Raw genomic sequence first — 17,209 nt, 5'->3', positions numbered from 1 at the left:
TGAGTTTCCTTTAAACCTTTTCTATATAATCCTGAGAAAAGTTTATTAGGCATCTTATGTACTGGGCCTGGAATCACAAACATACTTACGATGTCTGAGCTACAATAATACAGTATCCATATCCTAACTTTTAAGGTTTTCCTTGTGATAATCTTACAGTTACTTATTCATTTTTCAACAATTTATGTTAGTGATTCTTGACCCTGTACTGCATATACTTTATACAGTACGGTATTCTGTTTTTATATGTACGTACAGTACACTATACCTATAAAAAAAAATACGTACCCTATGAATATTCGTTTAACGACGAATTTGCTTAACGACGGGGCTGTTGGAACGTAACTCGGTCGTTAAATGAGGACAGTGTAATCTATTTATACCAATACCTACCAATGGTTTGTGGCATGCTAAGGGAGATAACTCAGTGATCGCAAAAAAAAAACGGTAGTTATGATAGTGGTAGAGGCAGCATTAGTGACGTTGATAATTGATAAGTGAATGGTGGGAGAGAGAGAAAGAGAGAGAGCGACAGACAAACAGAAATAATAAAATATACAAGTACAGTGAGAGTAAACATTAAAGAAAATAGGATATGAGTGAGGGAGACAAAAAAAGAGGCAGATATACACGAGAAAAAACAAAGAAAACAAGAGAAAAAAGAAAATAAAAATGACATATGATAATGGTAAATGGCGGTGATGGCAGGGGCTTGTTTAATAATAAAATGTCAGAGAGAGAGAGAGAGAGTGTGTGTGTGTGTGTTAAGATTGGAGTTATAATAGGGGAGGAAATGAAAGAGAGACATAAAAGAGAAAAAGAGAGAGAGAATTCTAAAAAGTGAGAGGCTGGGTAACTGTGTAATTAAAGTAAATATGCACGAGAAGAGGAACAAAATGTAGAAAGCTGTGAGGATGAAAGTGATACAGAAATGGGAAGGAGGAAAAATATATGTAGCCTGTGTGCTTGCATTCAAAGTAGCTTTTGTAATAGTTCCCAGAATTCCTTCACTTCCAATGAACAAATTTGTTAAGTTATAACCAGCAGATGTTTTTCTGGAAAAAATAAGGAATAATTTGTCAATTCTTGAGAATGACAAATAGCAGCGTTGAAAAACATGAATTATGTAGCATGTGTGCTTGAATGAGTGCAATCAATGTGTATGTATGATTGCTTATTCCTATTATCTTGATGCTGTGTGCAAGATGTGTAACCAGTGACACCCAGGACATTGCATAAACTAAAAAACAGCTTCTTTGCCGATGTTAACTGTAAAAACAGGTATGGCCTCTGAGCTGTTTGTTGTGCAAACCATGGAGAGTAGTACCTTACTTGGAAACAAGTAGGGATTGATGACAGGAAGCACATTCAGCTTTATAAAAATTTGCTTCAATAAGCCTCATCTGCAAAAAGTGAACATTAAAATAGTAACAATGATGATGATCTGATACTAACTTACCTTTTCAGGTTGTCCATACAATTTCAAAGTAGCTTTTGTAATAATTCCCAGAGTTCCTTCACTTCCAACAAACAAATTTGTTAGGTTATAACCAGCAGATGTCTTTCTGGGAAAAATAAGGAATAACTTTTGACAAATAGCAGGGTTGCAAACAAAATATATACAAAGCCAAGAAAATATGTACAGTTTCTGGCAACAATGGAAGGAGTTCATCCAAGTAAAATGTAAAGAAATATGTGGTTATTAACCAGTGTATATGAATGTGTGTATGCACATGTATGGTTGTGTGTGAGTGTGTATGTAAGTAATCACTAATATGGCTTCAAATTTTGGCATAAGGCCAGCAATTTCGGGGGAGGGGATAAGTTGATTACATCAATCCCAGTGTTCAACTGGTACTTATTTTATCGACCCAGAAAAGATGAAAGGCATAGTTGACCTCAACAGAATTTGAACTCAGAATGTAAACACTGATGATATGCTGCTAAGCATTTCGCCCTGGGTGCTAATGATTCAGCCAGCTCACAGCCCTTGCAATCACTGATACGAAGACTTAATTTTTTGTTTCAATTCCAAGTCCACACAAATTGGCAACGAAAGTCTTTTCCCTCTCAAAGTGAAGGACAGTTTGTATGACTCTTGTGTTAGAACTATGATGCTGCATGGTAGTGAGATACAGATCCTTGAATGTAGAAGACCAGAGAAAACTAGAAAGAAATGAAGTGAGCACACACTGTTAGATGCACGATGTAAGTGTGCATGAACATCATCATCATCATCATCATCATCGTTTAATGTCCGTTTTCCATGCTGGCATGGGTTGGACGGTTCGACTGGGGTCTGGGAAGCCAGGAGGCTGCACCAGGCCCCAATCTGATCTGGCAGTGTTTTTACAGCTGGATGCCTTTCCTAACGCCAACCACTATGAGAGTGTAGTGGGTACTTTTTACCTGCCACTGGTACAGGGGCCAGAGGTGCTGGTATCGACCACGATCGGATGTTGTTTTTTACATGCAACGGGCACAGAAGCCAGTCAAGGCGGTGCTGGCATCGGCCACGTTCAGATGGTGCTTTTTACGTGCTACTGGCACACGGCTCACAACTACAATTTCCATTTGATTTGATTTTGATATTGCTGATGTTGATGTACTTGACTCAATAGGTCTCCTCAAGCATGGCATGTTGCCCTACGATCCAAGGTACTTTTGAGTGGGCTGGGGCTGGTTATGCGACACTGGTGTAGGTTACAGTTGTGGACTCACTTTATTTATATGTATATATATATTTGAACAATATATTATAAATGCACTGAGAAGAAGAACCAACAGCAGGTGACTGAATTAACTTAAATTCATGACTGGTAGCTCTATTGATTATAGTGACAGCAGAATTGCGAACTGAAATAATGACAGTTCTATATTTAAGAGATGAGGAATTATTTACATTATTTACATTTGACGGATATTCGTCCTCATCTTGTTTGTTGTTAACACAACGTTTCGGCTGATATACCCTCCAGCCTTCGTCAGGTGTCTTGGGGAAATTTCGAACCTGGGTTCTCATTCCTATCGATGTTACTATTATTATTATTATTATTATTATATTATTATTATTATTACTATTATTATTACGATTCACGGCAGCGACCTGATTAATAATAGTAATAATTATAATAATAATAATAATAATAATAATAATATAATAATAATAATAATAAAAATAATAATAATAGTAACATCGATAGGAAAGAGAACCCAGGTTCGAAATTTCCCCAAGACACCTGACGAAGGCTGGAGGGTATATCAGCCGAAACGTTGTGTTAACAACAAACAAGATGAGGACGAATATCCGTCAAATGTAAATAATGTAAATAATGTGAAATAATGACAATAATAATCCTTTCCACTATAGGCACAAGACGTGAAATTTGGGGGAGGGAACTAGTCGATTCCATGACTCCAGTGTTTCACTGGTATTTAATTCATCAACTCTGAAAGAATGAAAGACAAAGTTGACCTCAGCAGAATTTCAACCCAGAACGTAAAAACAGATGCATTTTATCTCAGCATGCTAACAATTCTGCTGCTTCACTACCTTAATAATAATAATCTTTTCTACTATAGGCACAAGGCCTGAAAATTTTTAAGAGGTGGGGGTTAGTCAATTGTGTCAACCCCAGTATCTAACTGGTACTTAATTTATTGAACCTGAAAGGGTGAAATGCAAAGTCATCCTCGGTGGAATTTGAACTCAGAATGTATAAAGACAAACAAAATGCTGCTAAGCATTTGCCCAGCATGATAACATTTCGGCCAGCTTGCCACCTTAATAATAAATAACAACAACAACAACAACAATAATAATAATAATAATAATAATAATAATAATAATAATAATAATCCTTTCTACAATAGACACAAGGCCTGAAACTTTTTAGGAGTTGGGGGAGCTAGCCAATTGCATCAACCCCAGTGCACCACTGGTACTTATTTCATCAACCCCCAAAAGGATAAAAGGCAAAGTTGACTTTGGCAGAAATTGAACTCAGAACATAAAGATGGATGAAATACCACTAAGCATTTTGTCCAGTGTGCTAATGATTCTGTCATCTCAGAATAACAATAAATAATAATAATAATTATCTACAAACAGTGGACTAGATTCACATAACTGTAAATGACAAACATTTCATACTTCATATGTCTGTTTTTCCCAGCTGTATTGATGATTCGGCCATCAGCTAAGACCACTTCCAAGTTCAGGACATTCTCTCTCATGGTACCATAACGGACAGCATTTGTACCAGAAGCACTTGTAGCACACATTCCACACAAGGATGCATCAGCACCAGGATCTGAAAACAAAATGTATGATGTAAAAGTATTTATTAGTGAATTCAATAACAAAAATAATCATGAGGGATAACTGAATAGTTCCTAGTTTCAAGGGTATGGCGGAAGGCCTGGTTGGAGGCCCAACCTTCCGAGTTCTTTTACAGCGCTTAGGAAAACTGAAGGAATGCTGCAATAAGTATTCACACACTTATTCTGGGAGGGAATATGTTGAATAAAATCATAATTAACTAATCCTCTTGTATTTTCTTTTACTCAAAGCCAAGAACTTTACAACATCCACTATATTCAAAATAAAATAAATTTCAATAGCCATTTTAAGAATAGATTTATATTCCAGCTAATGTAAGATACCAATCAGTTGACTAGTTTGATTAGACAAAATCAATCTATAAAATTCATAACTGTAAAATAACTATACAAAAGGAAAATTTGTTAGTTTCAAATGATGAGCTTAAATTCTAATATGAACTCTTGAAGGTTAGTCTGATGTCCATAAGTAGTTGTAATGTTCAAGGCATGCCATCATATTGTGAAAATCTCTTCCCAGATTTCTGAGAGCTATCGAGTTATTAATCAAAATATTTGCACTATTTTGTGGAGATGTTTATGTGTTGTTTAGTGCGGTGATTCTGATATGTTGGGCTGAGCCCTTCTGCAAAGGCATTTTGATGCCCTGTAAACTACTTGCTCTAATAACTCATGCCAATACCCAAATATACATAGTGAAATAGTCGTTTAATAAACAATCATTAAAAAGTACCACAACCATTCTCCAGTTTAGTTTAAAAATTTTTTTTCTACATAAAACTGAGAACCATTCTTTTCATTTTAACTTCATTATTATTACTATTCAAAATGCTTAGTGGTATTTCGTTCATGTTTACGTGATGAGTTTAAATTCAATCAAGGTTGATTTTGCCTTTTCAGGGTCAATAAAATAAGTTCCAGTTGAGCACTGGTATCAATGTAATCGATTGGTCCCCTCCCACAAAATTTCAGGCCTTGTGCCTTAAGTAGAAAGGATTATTATTATTATTATTATTATTATTATTGAAATATGATGATAATTAATGAAATGTAGCAATTTTTTCTCATTAAACTAGCAACATGAATTGAAATACTCAGTGAAATTTTACAAACCAATAGGGAACCAAAGCCCAGTATCTCTTAGGTGAGAGTTTAATGTTCTACGAGTAACTCCACACTCAACTGTTACATCAAAGTCCTCTTGGTGTAGATCAAAGATTTCTGTCATTTTACTCAAGTCTACACACACACCACCCTGAAATGAGCAAGAAAACAGAAAAGCACAAATCAGCTGAGCATTATAATAAATGATTCAAAGAGACAAAGAGGACTTCTTATAAAGTTGAGTGGCCAAACAGAAGTAGCTCCTTTGCCGAACACTGAGACTAGCTGATATACATGCACATTATCTTATATAAGGATACATATTGTAAGACAGTAATATAACAGACAGAAGACAATTTCATGCATTTTGTATTTCATTACATCAGAAAGAAGATTAGTACAAGAAGAAGTAGGAGATATGAATTACTTAGAGAGGGTTTAATAGGTAGAGAGAGGAAGAGTTAGCTGTGTTTCAATTACATCATCATCAAAGGCGGTGAGCTAGCAGAATCATTAGTGCACTAGGCAGAATGCTTAGTGGCATTTCACCCATCTTTACTTTCTGAGTTCAAATTCCACTAGAGTCAACTCTGTCTTTCATCCTTTCAGGGTCGATAAAATAAGTACCAGTTGAGCACTGGGGTCAATGTAATCAACTTAACCCCTACCCTGCAACTTGCTGGCCTTGTGCCAAGATTTAAAACCAATTGCATCATCATCATTTAACATCCATTTCCCATGCTGTTATGGGTGGGAAGGTTCAACAGGATATATGCAAGGAGTGTGCATTAACCTGCAACGTATACTTAGGCATGATTTCTATGGCTTGATGTTCTTCCTAATGCCAGCCACTTCACAGAGTGTTCTGAGAGCTTTTCCATGGCACCTGGCACTAGTGAGGTCACGTGTCATGTACCATTTACATCATCCCTATCACGATTCAGTATATACAACAAATAAATTATGTGTCACTGTCATATTTGTTTACCTAATTATGTCAACTACCTGCTTTACTGTCTTAGAAATTATTGAAGTCAGACAGTTAAAATTTTAATCGTTGCTTACAAAGTAAAATAAAAATTACACTTTTTTTTTCAGGCAAATTTATTTTGACAATTGTTTTATTTATTAAATACACAATCTTGTTCTGTATTCAACATGTTAGCATAGATAGTGAGTTATGGGTTACACACAAAAAATATAAAAAAATCCCACAGAGTGTTTTAAAGAATATGTTCAAACAAAGATACACATATAAGTACATACCATCACAATTTCTGAATTTCTAGTAGATATGTGTTAATATATAATAGTAGTGCAAAATACATTCAATTACTAACTACATATGTTGAGAAAAATTTACTTTTGTTTTTTACTTGTTAAATATTTTGGCTGATATCAGGTCAAACATTTCTGCTGGCTAAGTAATGAAAAGGGAAATGGGTACACACCAAACAAAACTCTACCTAAGTTAATGCTTCAGACTCTACTCATACAACTATGACAAAATCAGGAATCGAAATTTATAAACAGGTTTGGTAAAATCAATAATGATTCAAGACATAATAATTTTAACACTAATGGACTTACATTGGTGAAATTGTTTCCCCATAATTTGCATATTTTCTTACAATCAACAATAACAGTTTACTGTTGTTCACGTTGTTTAGCTCCAGTTACATTCTGATAAAGCTAACCTATAAAAAAAAGCTTTATAGCTGTTACCATACTGTCATTTTTTTTTTTTTTCAAACACAATAGTACAATATCTAATCTGCACTTGTCTTTCTTTTTTTTGTAAGAAATGATTGGTGGAGGCATGCTGTATAGTTATGAAATTTGCTTCCCAACCACATGGTTCCAGGTTCAATCCTACTGCATAGTGCCTTGGACAAGAGTTTTCTGCTATAGCTCTGGGTTGACTAAAGGCTTGTGAATAGATTTGATAGACAAAAATTAAAAGAAACCCATTGTGTGTGTGTATGCGCGCACGCGTGTGTTTGTGTGCATGTGTGTGTGTGTGTGTGTATGAGTAAGTGATTGAGTGTGTATATTTGTAACTCCTTATCTTGACATTGCATGATTGTTGTAAATGATTGTCATTTATTTCTAGTATTCTGTGAAAACATGTTTGACCATGGTGAAAATATTACCTAGCTTGGAAACAGGTAAGAGCATCTGGCCACAGAAAATCTGCTTCAGTAAACTCTGTCCAATCCAAATGAACATGGAAAAGTGGACATTAAAATGACAATGATGGTGGCAGTGGTGAGATTTAAGGGAGATTTGGCTGGTATTTTCAGAAGTTTGAAGCTACTTTGTTGATTCAGAATATTAAAAAAATATGGAACACTGGCCCTCGCAATTTGGATTTATCCCTAACTCCAGCTGCTGTGATCAACTTGTCATGTTTCTTGAAGATATCACCCAGGTCACTGATGGCAGCTCAAGGTGGATGTTGTTTACCTTAACTTTGCTAAAGCTTTTAATTCTGTACCACACAAAAGACTTATGGCAAAACTCTCTGCAATGAGTGTGAAAGATAATCTTTTTAACTGGTTGGAGTCCTTCATTCTCAGCCAAAAAGAGGCAGTCACGGTTCTAGGACAGTATTCTTCACCCTATGAGGTGATGCTGTGATGTGTTATGCCCCACTAATAACTGATATAACAGTGGCATCATGAACTACTATGAATGTAAGAACAAAGTAGTAACCATTGACTGACCAAGGCACAAAAGTAACAAAGTTTATTAGGGAAAGAACCTGTAGTGATGCCTTAATAGCAGACATTCCAGAAAGCTTATCCACGCATGCGCAGGGACTAGTTCCGGAAGGAATACAGGAAGAGTCTCGTGCACATGCGTGGTCATTCGACACCCAAGCTTCGCGCCCTTTTTTCATTCTCTTTCTCGCCGGCCGGCGAAGAGCTCAGACGTACAAGCAGTCTCTCTCCAACATTCCAACTCTGGAGACAGCTCTTTCCAACATTCCAACTCTGGAGCTAGACAAATAACCATCAACATCATTGACGGCATCTCAGCAACAAAAGGGCGAAGTGCTGCCTATTTCCTCTGTAAATAAATATTGTTGTGTTGATAGTTCAGAATCTGCGTTCCGTTGTTTCTTCAAGAAGTTTAATGTACGGAAGCGGGTGTACACCTAATGGTGTATAACCACTTTCCTACAAACCAATTTGGATGGGATGCAGTTTGGGCTTGTACCAGTACATGGAACCATTACAAATGAAGCAACTATAAGTGAAGTTTTTAGCCATGAACAAACATCATCATCATTTAACATCTGCTTTCCATGCTGGCATAGGTTAGACAGTTTGACTGGAACTGGTAAGCCAGAGAGCTGCATCAAGTTACAGTCTGATTTGGCATGGTTTCTATGATTGGATGCCCTTCCAAGAGTGTAATGGGTGCTTTCTACATGTCACTGGCATGGGTGCTTTTACGTGCCACCAGCATGGGTGCCAGTTACATGACCCCAGCATCGGCACAACTACGATTTCATTTGGCTTAACAAGTCTTCTCAAGTACAGCATACTGCCAAAGGTCTCGATCACTTGTCATTGGCTGTGTGAGTCCCAACATTCAAAGATCATGCTTCACCACCTTGTCCCATGTCTTCCTGAGTCTACCTCTTCCACAAGTTCTCTTCAGTTAAAGATTGGCACTTCTTTATACAGCTGTCCTCATCCATATGCATCACATGGCCATACCAGTACAGTGGTCTCTCTTGCACACTACACTTATTTTTTGACTAAGAGAATTACTTCAACAGGACTCTAGGGTTATGAAAGCATAACAGGAACAGGTGACAAATTTCAGGGAGCTATTATATTTATAGTATGGAGGATTGGACAAAGGCGTTCAGGGAGTTATTACATATGCTGGCAACAAAGGGGTTCTTCTTTTGAATGAGAAGCAGAATGTATGATGCTTTTTATGGATAGAGTACAATATTGCATAGTAACAAAACATGGGTGATGATGTGGAGGATATGTAAAGGCTAGAAGCAAATGAATTGACCATGTTTGACTAAATGGGTAACGACAGTGTGCATGAACAAGGAAGACTTTGCTAGTTTGGACATGTGATATACATGAAATGACAGGTGAAGATGCACTAAATAATTCAGGTAGAAGCCTGTAGAAGACTAAACAAGATGTGGCGAGGACTAATCTGAAGATACTAAGACCCACAAAACACATGATGAACTGTGGCAAATGGAGAGAAAGTGTGCTGAAAATGATCTATTCAACCCATATCAGCATGGAAAAGCAGACACAAAAGTAATGATATTGAAATAGTTACCAAAATTAGAAATTTTTCAACAATCTAATTATGATGGTAATATAACAGAGAGAGACAATCAGATAGATGATAGAGAAAGATAATACACACCACTGTGGCAGTTACTCCACCTTCCAGGCCAGTTCCAGAACCAAAAGGTATGAGAGGTATTCGTTGGTCATTACAATATTTGGCAATAGCACTGACCTCTTTTGTACTATTAGCAAATGTAACTACATCCGGGGGAAAGCACCTGTTGTAAGATAAAGGTAAACATTTATACAATTCAGCTGCATTACCAAGCTATAATTATGTATCAACAAGACAAACAAATCCACAGAAAACTCCAACCACTGGTTAATCACAGTTCAAATTCATACTATTGACATAAAACATTAACTTAGTTAACCATCCCCCATCTCCAGTCTAAAGAGTTAAATAAAGCCTATGAGTGATAAATGGATCTATAAGTATATTCTTCTGTCATTTACTTTCAAAACAAAAAAGCTGTGTACTCTAAATCATAAAGAGTCTAAATTGTGTACCCCTAATTATGAAGAGTCTAAAAAGTGAAAAAGCAACCATGTTATGTTTATTTCTCATTCTGAATAAGAGGAGCGATGTCTAAGCTTTTCAAGTTCTCTAAAGTAGTGTTATGAAGTAAAGGAGTTCACTCAGTAAAAGGTTACATATAAACAGTAAATGAAAGAAAGAAATAATTAATAGTGGCAGAAGCGGTATTAATACCAAAAAGTAACTTAGATCTCCAACTTAATGTGGAGGTTGTGTTAGAACACAGAATACTGCGTTATTCGTCTTGAGAGAACCTCTCATAAGGACTCATAGTGCATAAAAGCACTGTTATATCGTTGACGGATGAGAATCACCAGCTATGGCTGCTGGGACTGCCAGATCATGTGGTTTCACCCTCCTATGAGTTCCTCAGTGACAGATGTCCAACAGCAACATAACAGCCACATGTAACCTGACAATTCGGAAAACCATAGCAGATGATTCTCGTCTGCCAATGATATAACAGTGCTTCTATGCACCATGAATCCATATGAGAGACGTTCTCAAGGTAAATAATGCAGTATTCTGTGTTCTAATACAACCTCTACATTAAGTTGGACAACAAGATTACCTTTTGAAAAAAAAAACTTTTTCTAAAGAGCAATGATTCTTATAAATATATCAGAAGTAGAACTTTAGAAATCTTACTTATGGTAAGATTCATCGTGTCCATGTTGTTCTCGAACAGCAAGTGATACGCTCACATTTTCTTTGCCAACTATAGAGCGAAGATCTTCCACAACACTGTCTGGTAGCTGTTTTTGACTGTTAGGTACCTGAGAAAAATACAACCATTTTGAAAGATGTCATAGCACAATACAATAAAGTTTACTGTCTTTCAATATAAAACCAAAAATTTCAAACAGAAAGTTTGGGAATCATTAACTATTATATTGATGTATGCAGACATCTTGAGTAAGATCAAAACCACAGCTGACTAATCTTCAATTTCAAATACATCTGCATGTCTTGAAGGTGTTGCTTCTTTCAACACCAACACATGAAAGTTTTGACATCTAACAGCTAATTTGATAGAAGCCCACAAGATTATCCACCCAACAATTTTAGCTACCTTTTTGAATTCAGTACCTCTACCACTCATCATCATGCTTATAAAATTAAAAAAACACTGCAGCACCCGTCATTTCAGAAATACTTCTTCACACCCAGAATTATCTTCAAGTCAAGCAGCTTATCCCACACAAAAGGTCTCTGAATAAGGTTTGTTTCAGGATGATGAATGAAACACTCATGTTTCTAGAGGTGAATTATTTAAATGCCAAAAAAGTCCTCTTAACACATGGCTATGATGCTTACGCACTACTCCAGCTCAGACATGCACATATCATCAGCCACCAAGGGACATGCTCAACTGGTTAAGATCAAGCAACTAACAAGCAAATCTGTGGTATTGAGCAGAATATTTGCTTTAGCCCATCTTTTACACCAAGACAAAATGTGTACATAATAACACTTCCAATTGCATCAGAGCAGCTTTTTATTTTATAATAATAATAATAATAATTATTATTATTATTATTATTATTATTATTATAGGTAAATGTGATGTGAAATGAAGCTAAATTAGTGAATTCATAGTGTATTCTGATCTGCTTGCCACACTGCACCTAACAACAAATAGTCAACAGTCTGAACCAACAAGGAACCTCTATCCAGCTGTTCAACTAGCTAGAAAGAGAAGCCAAACATCCATAAAAATCATGCTGTCACAGCACATTGCTGCAGCTACGATTTGTCAGTATTTGCTTGGGTCTTCCTGGACAACTTTGTATGTTTATGTCCCTATAACTTAGTGGTTTGGCAAAATAGACTGATAGAATAAGTACCAGGCTTAAAAACAAAAATAAGTACTTGCGTCAATTCTTTTGACAAAAGAATTCTTCAAGGCAGTGCCCCAGCATGGATACAGTGTAATGAAAAAAAAACAAGTAAAAGATAAAATTGTTCAAAAATAAAAGATAATGTTGAATAAATTATGGTGAACTACATCTGGTTTATGGGAACTGGCTGTTAATAGCTCTTTAAATGTGACAACTTGTCAGTAAATTTTTGCAGGAAAAAATCAAACCTACTCAGGAAAATAATGATGCAATTCATAATACTAAGTCAAATCACAAGACCCATCCAAACGGTGGAGACAGAGTTGACCTTTGTAGTTTTGAAGTGAAAGTTAATCATTGTGGTTGCTGCATAAAATTATTTTCTGATTTAATATTAAATTCAGAAGATTTGCAAAATACAATTTGCAATCATAAAGTAAGTAAATCTACTTCAGTGTGCAAGTGTGTGTGTGTGTGTGTTATATCTGTATGTAGCTGCATATATGTATGTATATGTGTGTGTCTATATATCATAAATCAAGATATCCTTGGCCTGAAGAGTAGCCTGTGGTATGCACCTCACTTGGATATTTACCACTTCTGAGTTTCCGCTCGCTATGAAACATAGGTAACCCGGATCTTATCTACTCCATTCTGTAACTCTTGTATTCTTTTTTGCATACCCGGCAACCCTGGTCGCCAACCATGAAAGATAAAAAGAACTTTTTTTCAGCTTATCGTATTTCAATACGCAAAATATCCACAACCTTCTGTCTCAATAAACCACTATTGTCCCTGAAAGTTGTTTTTTTATATTTACTACAGATTGCTTGAGCTAACTTTCTTCCTACACCTCGATCCCTGAATCTTACATTTATGTATACATATATATATTCCCACTCACACATTCAACCATTTTGCCTCTGCCTTTATACTGTTACTCTTCCATCTTGCTATCAATACTTTAGCTAGTCATTGTAATGTTAATTCTATTTGTGATTGATGTGTAGAAGCTCTCTAACTCTAAAGGCGGCGAGCTGGCAGAAACGTTAGCACGCTGGGCGAAATGCTTAGTGGTATGTCGTCTGCCGTTACGTTCTGAGTTCAAATTCCGCCGAGGTCAACTTTGCCTTTCGTCCTTTCGGGGTTGATAAATTAAGTACCAGTTATGCACTGGCGTCGATGTAATTGACTTAATCCCTTTGTCTGTCCTTGTTTGTCCCCTCTATGTTTAGCCCCTTGTGGGCAATAAAGAAAGAAGAAGCTCTCTAACTCTCTTTCCCCTTATCTCCACAAAACTTTAGCTTTTCACCTTAATTGTACCTTTTTGTAGTTGTTTGAGGAGTGTATCTACCTTCCTTTATAACTCGTCTCCTTCATCAGTTCTCTTCCTTAACTTCTAAACTAACTCTACTTCACTTGCTTGGCAATCTCTCTCAACTGATTTTCACCAACAATAACCATCACTAGCTTCCTCAGATTCCAGATTTTACTTTATTTTTAACATATCAATGAAGCAAATTCAAAGCTTTTCTTATATAAAACTTGTGTTTGAAGGTTAGTAATTATTGTTTGAAGCTAAGTAACTGGTAGTTAAAATTTTGGCAACTCACCACTATGTATAAACCCCCTGAGATGCTGGAGGATTACAAAGGGCTTTAGCTTTATATTATGGGTACAAATTCAAGCCATTAACGCTCTAGCATTCAGATTTCAGTTTTTTTAATTAATCATGCATTATCTTTAGTTGTGAGATTTTACTGATGTTATTGTTTATTTTTAGAACAAGGTAGGATAGATGTGAGGGACCAGGTGTGTCTGGTTTGAACATAAAACAGATAGAATATTTAGGCCAGATATGGCCAGTTTAAATGCTAAAAGTTTAAGAAGTAAATGTCTCAGCTAGAACATTAACAGCACTGATGACTGGTGTAAAAATAGCAAACACTATTGACATGTTATTACCAGCAATTCTCACTTGTACAAACAGACAATAAAGCACAGAATTCTTTAGACTGGGTAAAGAGCCAATTTTGCCAGGCAGAGTGACTATAATCAACTGAATTAATTCAACTGGAGGTCGGTATCAAAAGGATAACCCTTTTAACATCAACATACCAGAAACTGCTCTTGATTCCATGATACAGAATTCTTGCTTCAAAGTGGGCTAAATTAAAACCATCCATCAAAGTTTCATGTTAATTTATGTTCCAAACTGACAGCGAGCTGGCACAATCATTAGTACACCAGTTCAATTTCCACCAAGGTCAACTTGCCAAAATTTGAAATCAATTTATAGTCCAAACACCAGCTTAATAACAGCCAAAATTATTTAACTAAAATCATTATTTTCAAAATTAATTGAAAAACTAGTATATTTCAACACAAACATGGTGACAAAAAAGGTTGATCCTGATGGATTGAAAGCTGACAGTCAACCAGGTGAAGTTTGCATAAGGTGAGATACTTAAATACATATAGACAATAGTTTGGTATTATATTGGACTGGACAACTTCACTGACCTAAATGGTATTAAAGTTTGCCATTCAAAAATGCTATAAATGTAACACTTTTTATGCTAAAAAACAAGAATGAGAAATAGAGTAAAAAAATTCATCATGATTGACTAAGGCTTATAAATAGTTGGCACTCAGTCACAATGAGAGTTCTAGTTGATTTGATCAACAGAACAGCCTACTCTTGAAATTAACATGGAAGTGGCTGAGCATTCCACAGATATGTGTACCCTTAATGTAGTTCTAAGGGAGATTCAACATGACAGAATATGACATAGCTACTCATTTTTGCCAACTGAGTGGACTGGAGCAATGTGAAATAAAGTGTCTTGCTCAAGGACACAACGTGCTGCTGTGGATCAAACTCATAACCTTACGACCGTGAACTGAATACCCTAACCACTAAGCCACACACCTTAACTATGAATAGTTGAATGTACATTAAATTCAAGGTAGGTAGCAATAATCATTAATGCAAGCAGGCCAGGTGAAAAGTATGCCAGTGCCTAAATAGTTGTTTGATAAGATAAAAAGAAAAGGTAATGAATGTCAATATATTGGTTCTCATGTGGAGAATAGTAAAAATAGCATTTAAACAGAAATGAAATTAGAGATGCAAGCAAGATTTCACACCATAGCCCTCAGGATCACTTTAAACTATCTTGAAACCATTGACATCTACAATGTCCGATTAATACTGTGAACTCATTGCCAAAATTGTATGCAATGTTGTTTCTGTTAATCATAGTAACCTCAGAGGGGTTTTTCAAAAAATTCCTTCCCCTTTCCCTTAGGAATATTTCTTCCAACACATAAGGCAACGAGCTGGCAGGATTGTAAGTATGCCAAGCAAAATGCTTAGCAGCATTTTGTACATCCTTGTGTTCTGAGTTCAAATTCTGCCGAGGTCAACTTTGACTTTCATCCTTTCGGGGTCAATAAAATAAGTACCAGTTGAGCACTGGGGTTGATATAATCAACTTACTCTCTCCCCCGAAATTGCTGGCCTTGTGCCATAATTTGAAACCAATATTTCTTCCATCACAGATACCACACATTCCCTATCATAGGTTCCTAAGAACCTCCCAGGTATAAAATATAACTCCACAAGTGAACATGTATATTTATTTATGGAACAGCATCTGTGAAACCTTTCGTTTCATCATTTTTAGAAGATCCCTTCGTTCGTTCTCTCTCTCTCTCTCTCTCTCTCTCTCTCTATCTATCTATCAAGTGCGCGCGATAGAAGATCTTACAAAGGCTTATCCAAACAATGTTTTAAAATGTGCAAACTCTGGTATATGGTTCTTCGCATACAAGTTAATATTTCCAAAAGAATAGTTTCGTTCTCCCAAATTTTTGGTGGACCCTACATATTGCTTGTACAGGTGACCAGAAAGCCAAGCGAAGAAAATTGTCGACGATCTTTGGCACTGGTATCGTAAGATCGCCAAATTGTCTTTAGAAATGTAACCCTGTTTACGTCAGGCTACAGACACACAAACACACACAATGTTACTGGGTCGATCTAAATAAACTATGACACTACCATAGTATTGAGTACTTCATCAAGGGGTTGTTATAAACTACTTCAAACTTCGAACAACTAAGGGCCGGTAGAGCACTTTAGACGAGCAGAAACCATTCAGCCGACTCAAAATAGAAAGGCACCCGATAACCCACTGATTTAGAAAACAAAATATCGTTTTGCTCACCAGAAAACTCTACACTGAGCAACTCGCAGAAGAAACGAAGAGTGTGGTTAGATGTGTATATAGTGGAAAACTTACAAGATCCACTCAATTTCTGGCTGTGGAACCAGCAAAGAATGTGGTAACTCTAAAATAACAGGCATCTGGATCAACTTAAACATGTAAACTAATAAACTCTTTTATGGCAATGAGTAATATTTTTCCTCGTTCGTTCTATAACCGTGTGTTTAAAAGAACATGTGTGTATATTGAAACTAACAAAAGGAAAACAACTCAATACATAATAGTATAATATCTTTTACTCGGATGCAAAGTTACTTAAAAGAGATTCACGAATGGAAAATTTCGTGCAGACTAAACACACTGAATGAAGCTCTCGGGTCTTGTGTCACTAATATAGCTTGACAGCCGAATCACACACACACACACACACATATATATATATATATATATTTATAAACATAATTAAGGGATCAGCAAATATTTGCTTCACCATATACCGAAGTTCAGAAATAGCAGCTAAAAACGCTGAGAATTCCACAGATAGCATCTCTGCGATAATCCTTTACCCTTTTAATTTGTAATATATATATATATATAATAAATGAGTATATGCATATATACGTTCAAGTATGTGCATACCTACATCTACCTGCATATATAGGTGCATATCTGGGTACAGGACGTTGCGAACAAAACGTAGACAAAAAAATAATAATAATAACCAGAGTACAGAAAACACACAGGCCACATAGAGAACATTTTCCTTCATCAGCTGCCCCCATTCTAACACAGGCGTTTCGTATATATATATATATA

The 17,209-nt window shown here is 36.1% G+C and overlaps 1 protein-coding gene across 1 annotated transcript in view; it reads right to left on the bottom strand.

The window, feature by feature from the left end:
- LOC106871388 (probable D-lactate dehydrogenase, mitochondrial) overlaps nucleotides 1–13,077 on the bottom strand; it is a 25,497-nt gene extending 12,420 nt beyond the window's left edge. The window contains exons 1-6 of the mRNA XM_052970916.1: nucleotides 13,066–13,077; nucleotides 10,969–11,096; nucleotides 9,859–10,000; nucleotides 5,455–5,596; nucleotides 4,154–4,313; nucleotides 1,460–1,565 (exon numbers count right to left, since the gene is read on the bottom strand). Of these exons, the coding sequence (XP_052826876.1) occupies nucleotides 1,460–1,565; nucleotides 4,154–4,313; nucleotides 5,455–5,596; nucleotides 9,859–10,000; nucleotides 10,969–11,096; nucleotides 13,066–13,077 (690 nt within the window). The remainder of the gene's footprint in view (nucleotides 1–1,459; nucleotides 1,566–4,153; nucleotides 4,314–5,454; nucleotides 5,597–9,858; nucleotides 10,001–10,968; nucleotides 11,097–13,065) is intronic.
- Between the last annotated feature and the right edge of the window lie 4,132 nt (nucleotides 13,078–17,209).

This window comes from Octopus bimaculoides, chromosome 9, assembly GCF_001194135.2.
Source record: "Octopus bimaculoides isolate UCB-OBI-ISO-001 chromosome 9, ASM119413v2, whole genome shotgun sequence".
Lineage (NCBI taxonomy): Eukaryota > Metazoa > Mollusca > Cephalopoda > Octopoda > Octopodidae > Octopus > Octopus bimaculoides.
This window is presented reverse-complemented; position numbering and strand designations above follow the sequence as displayed.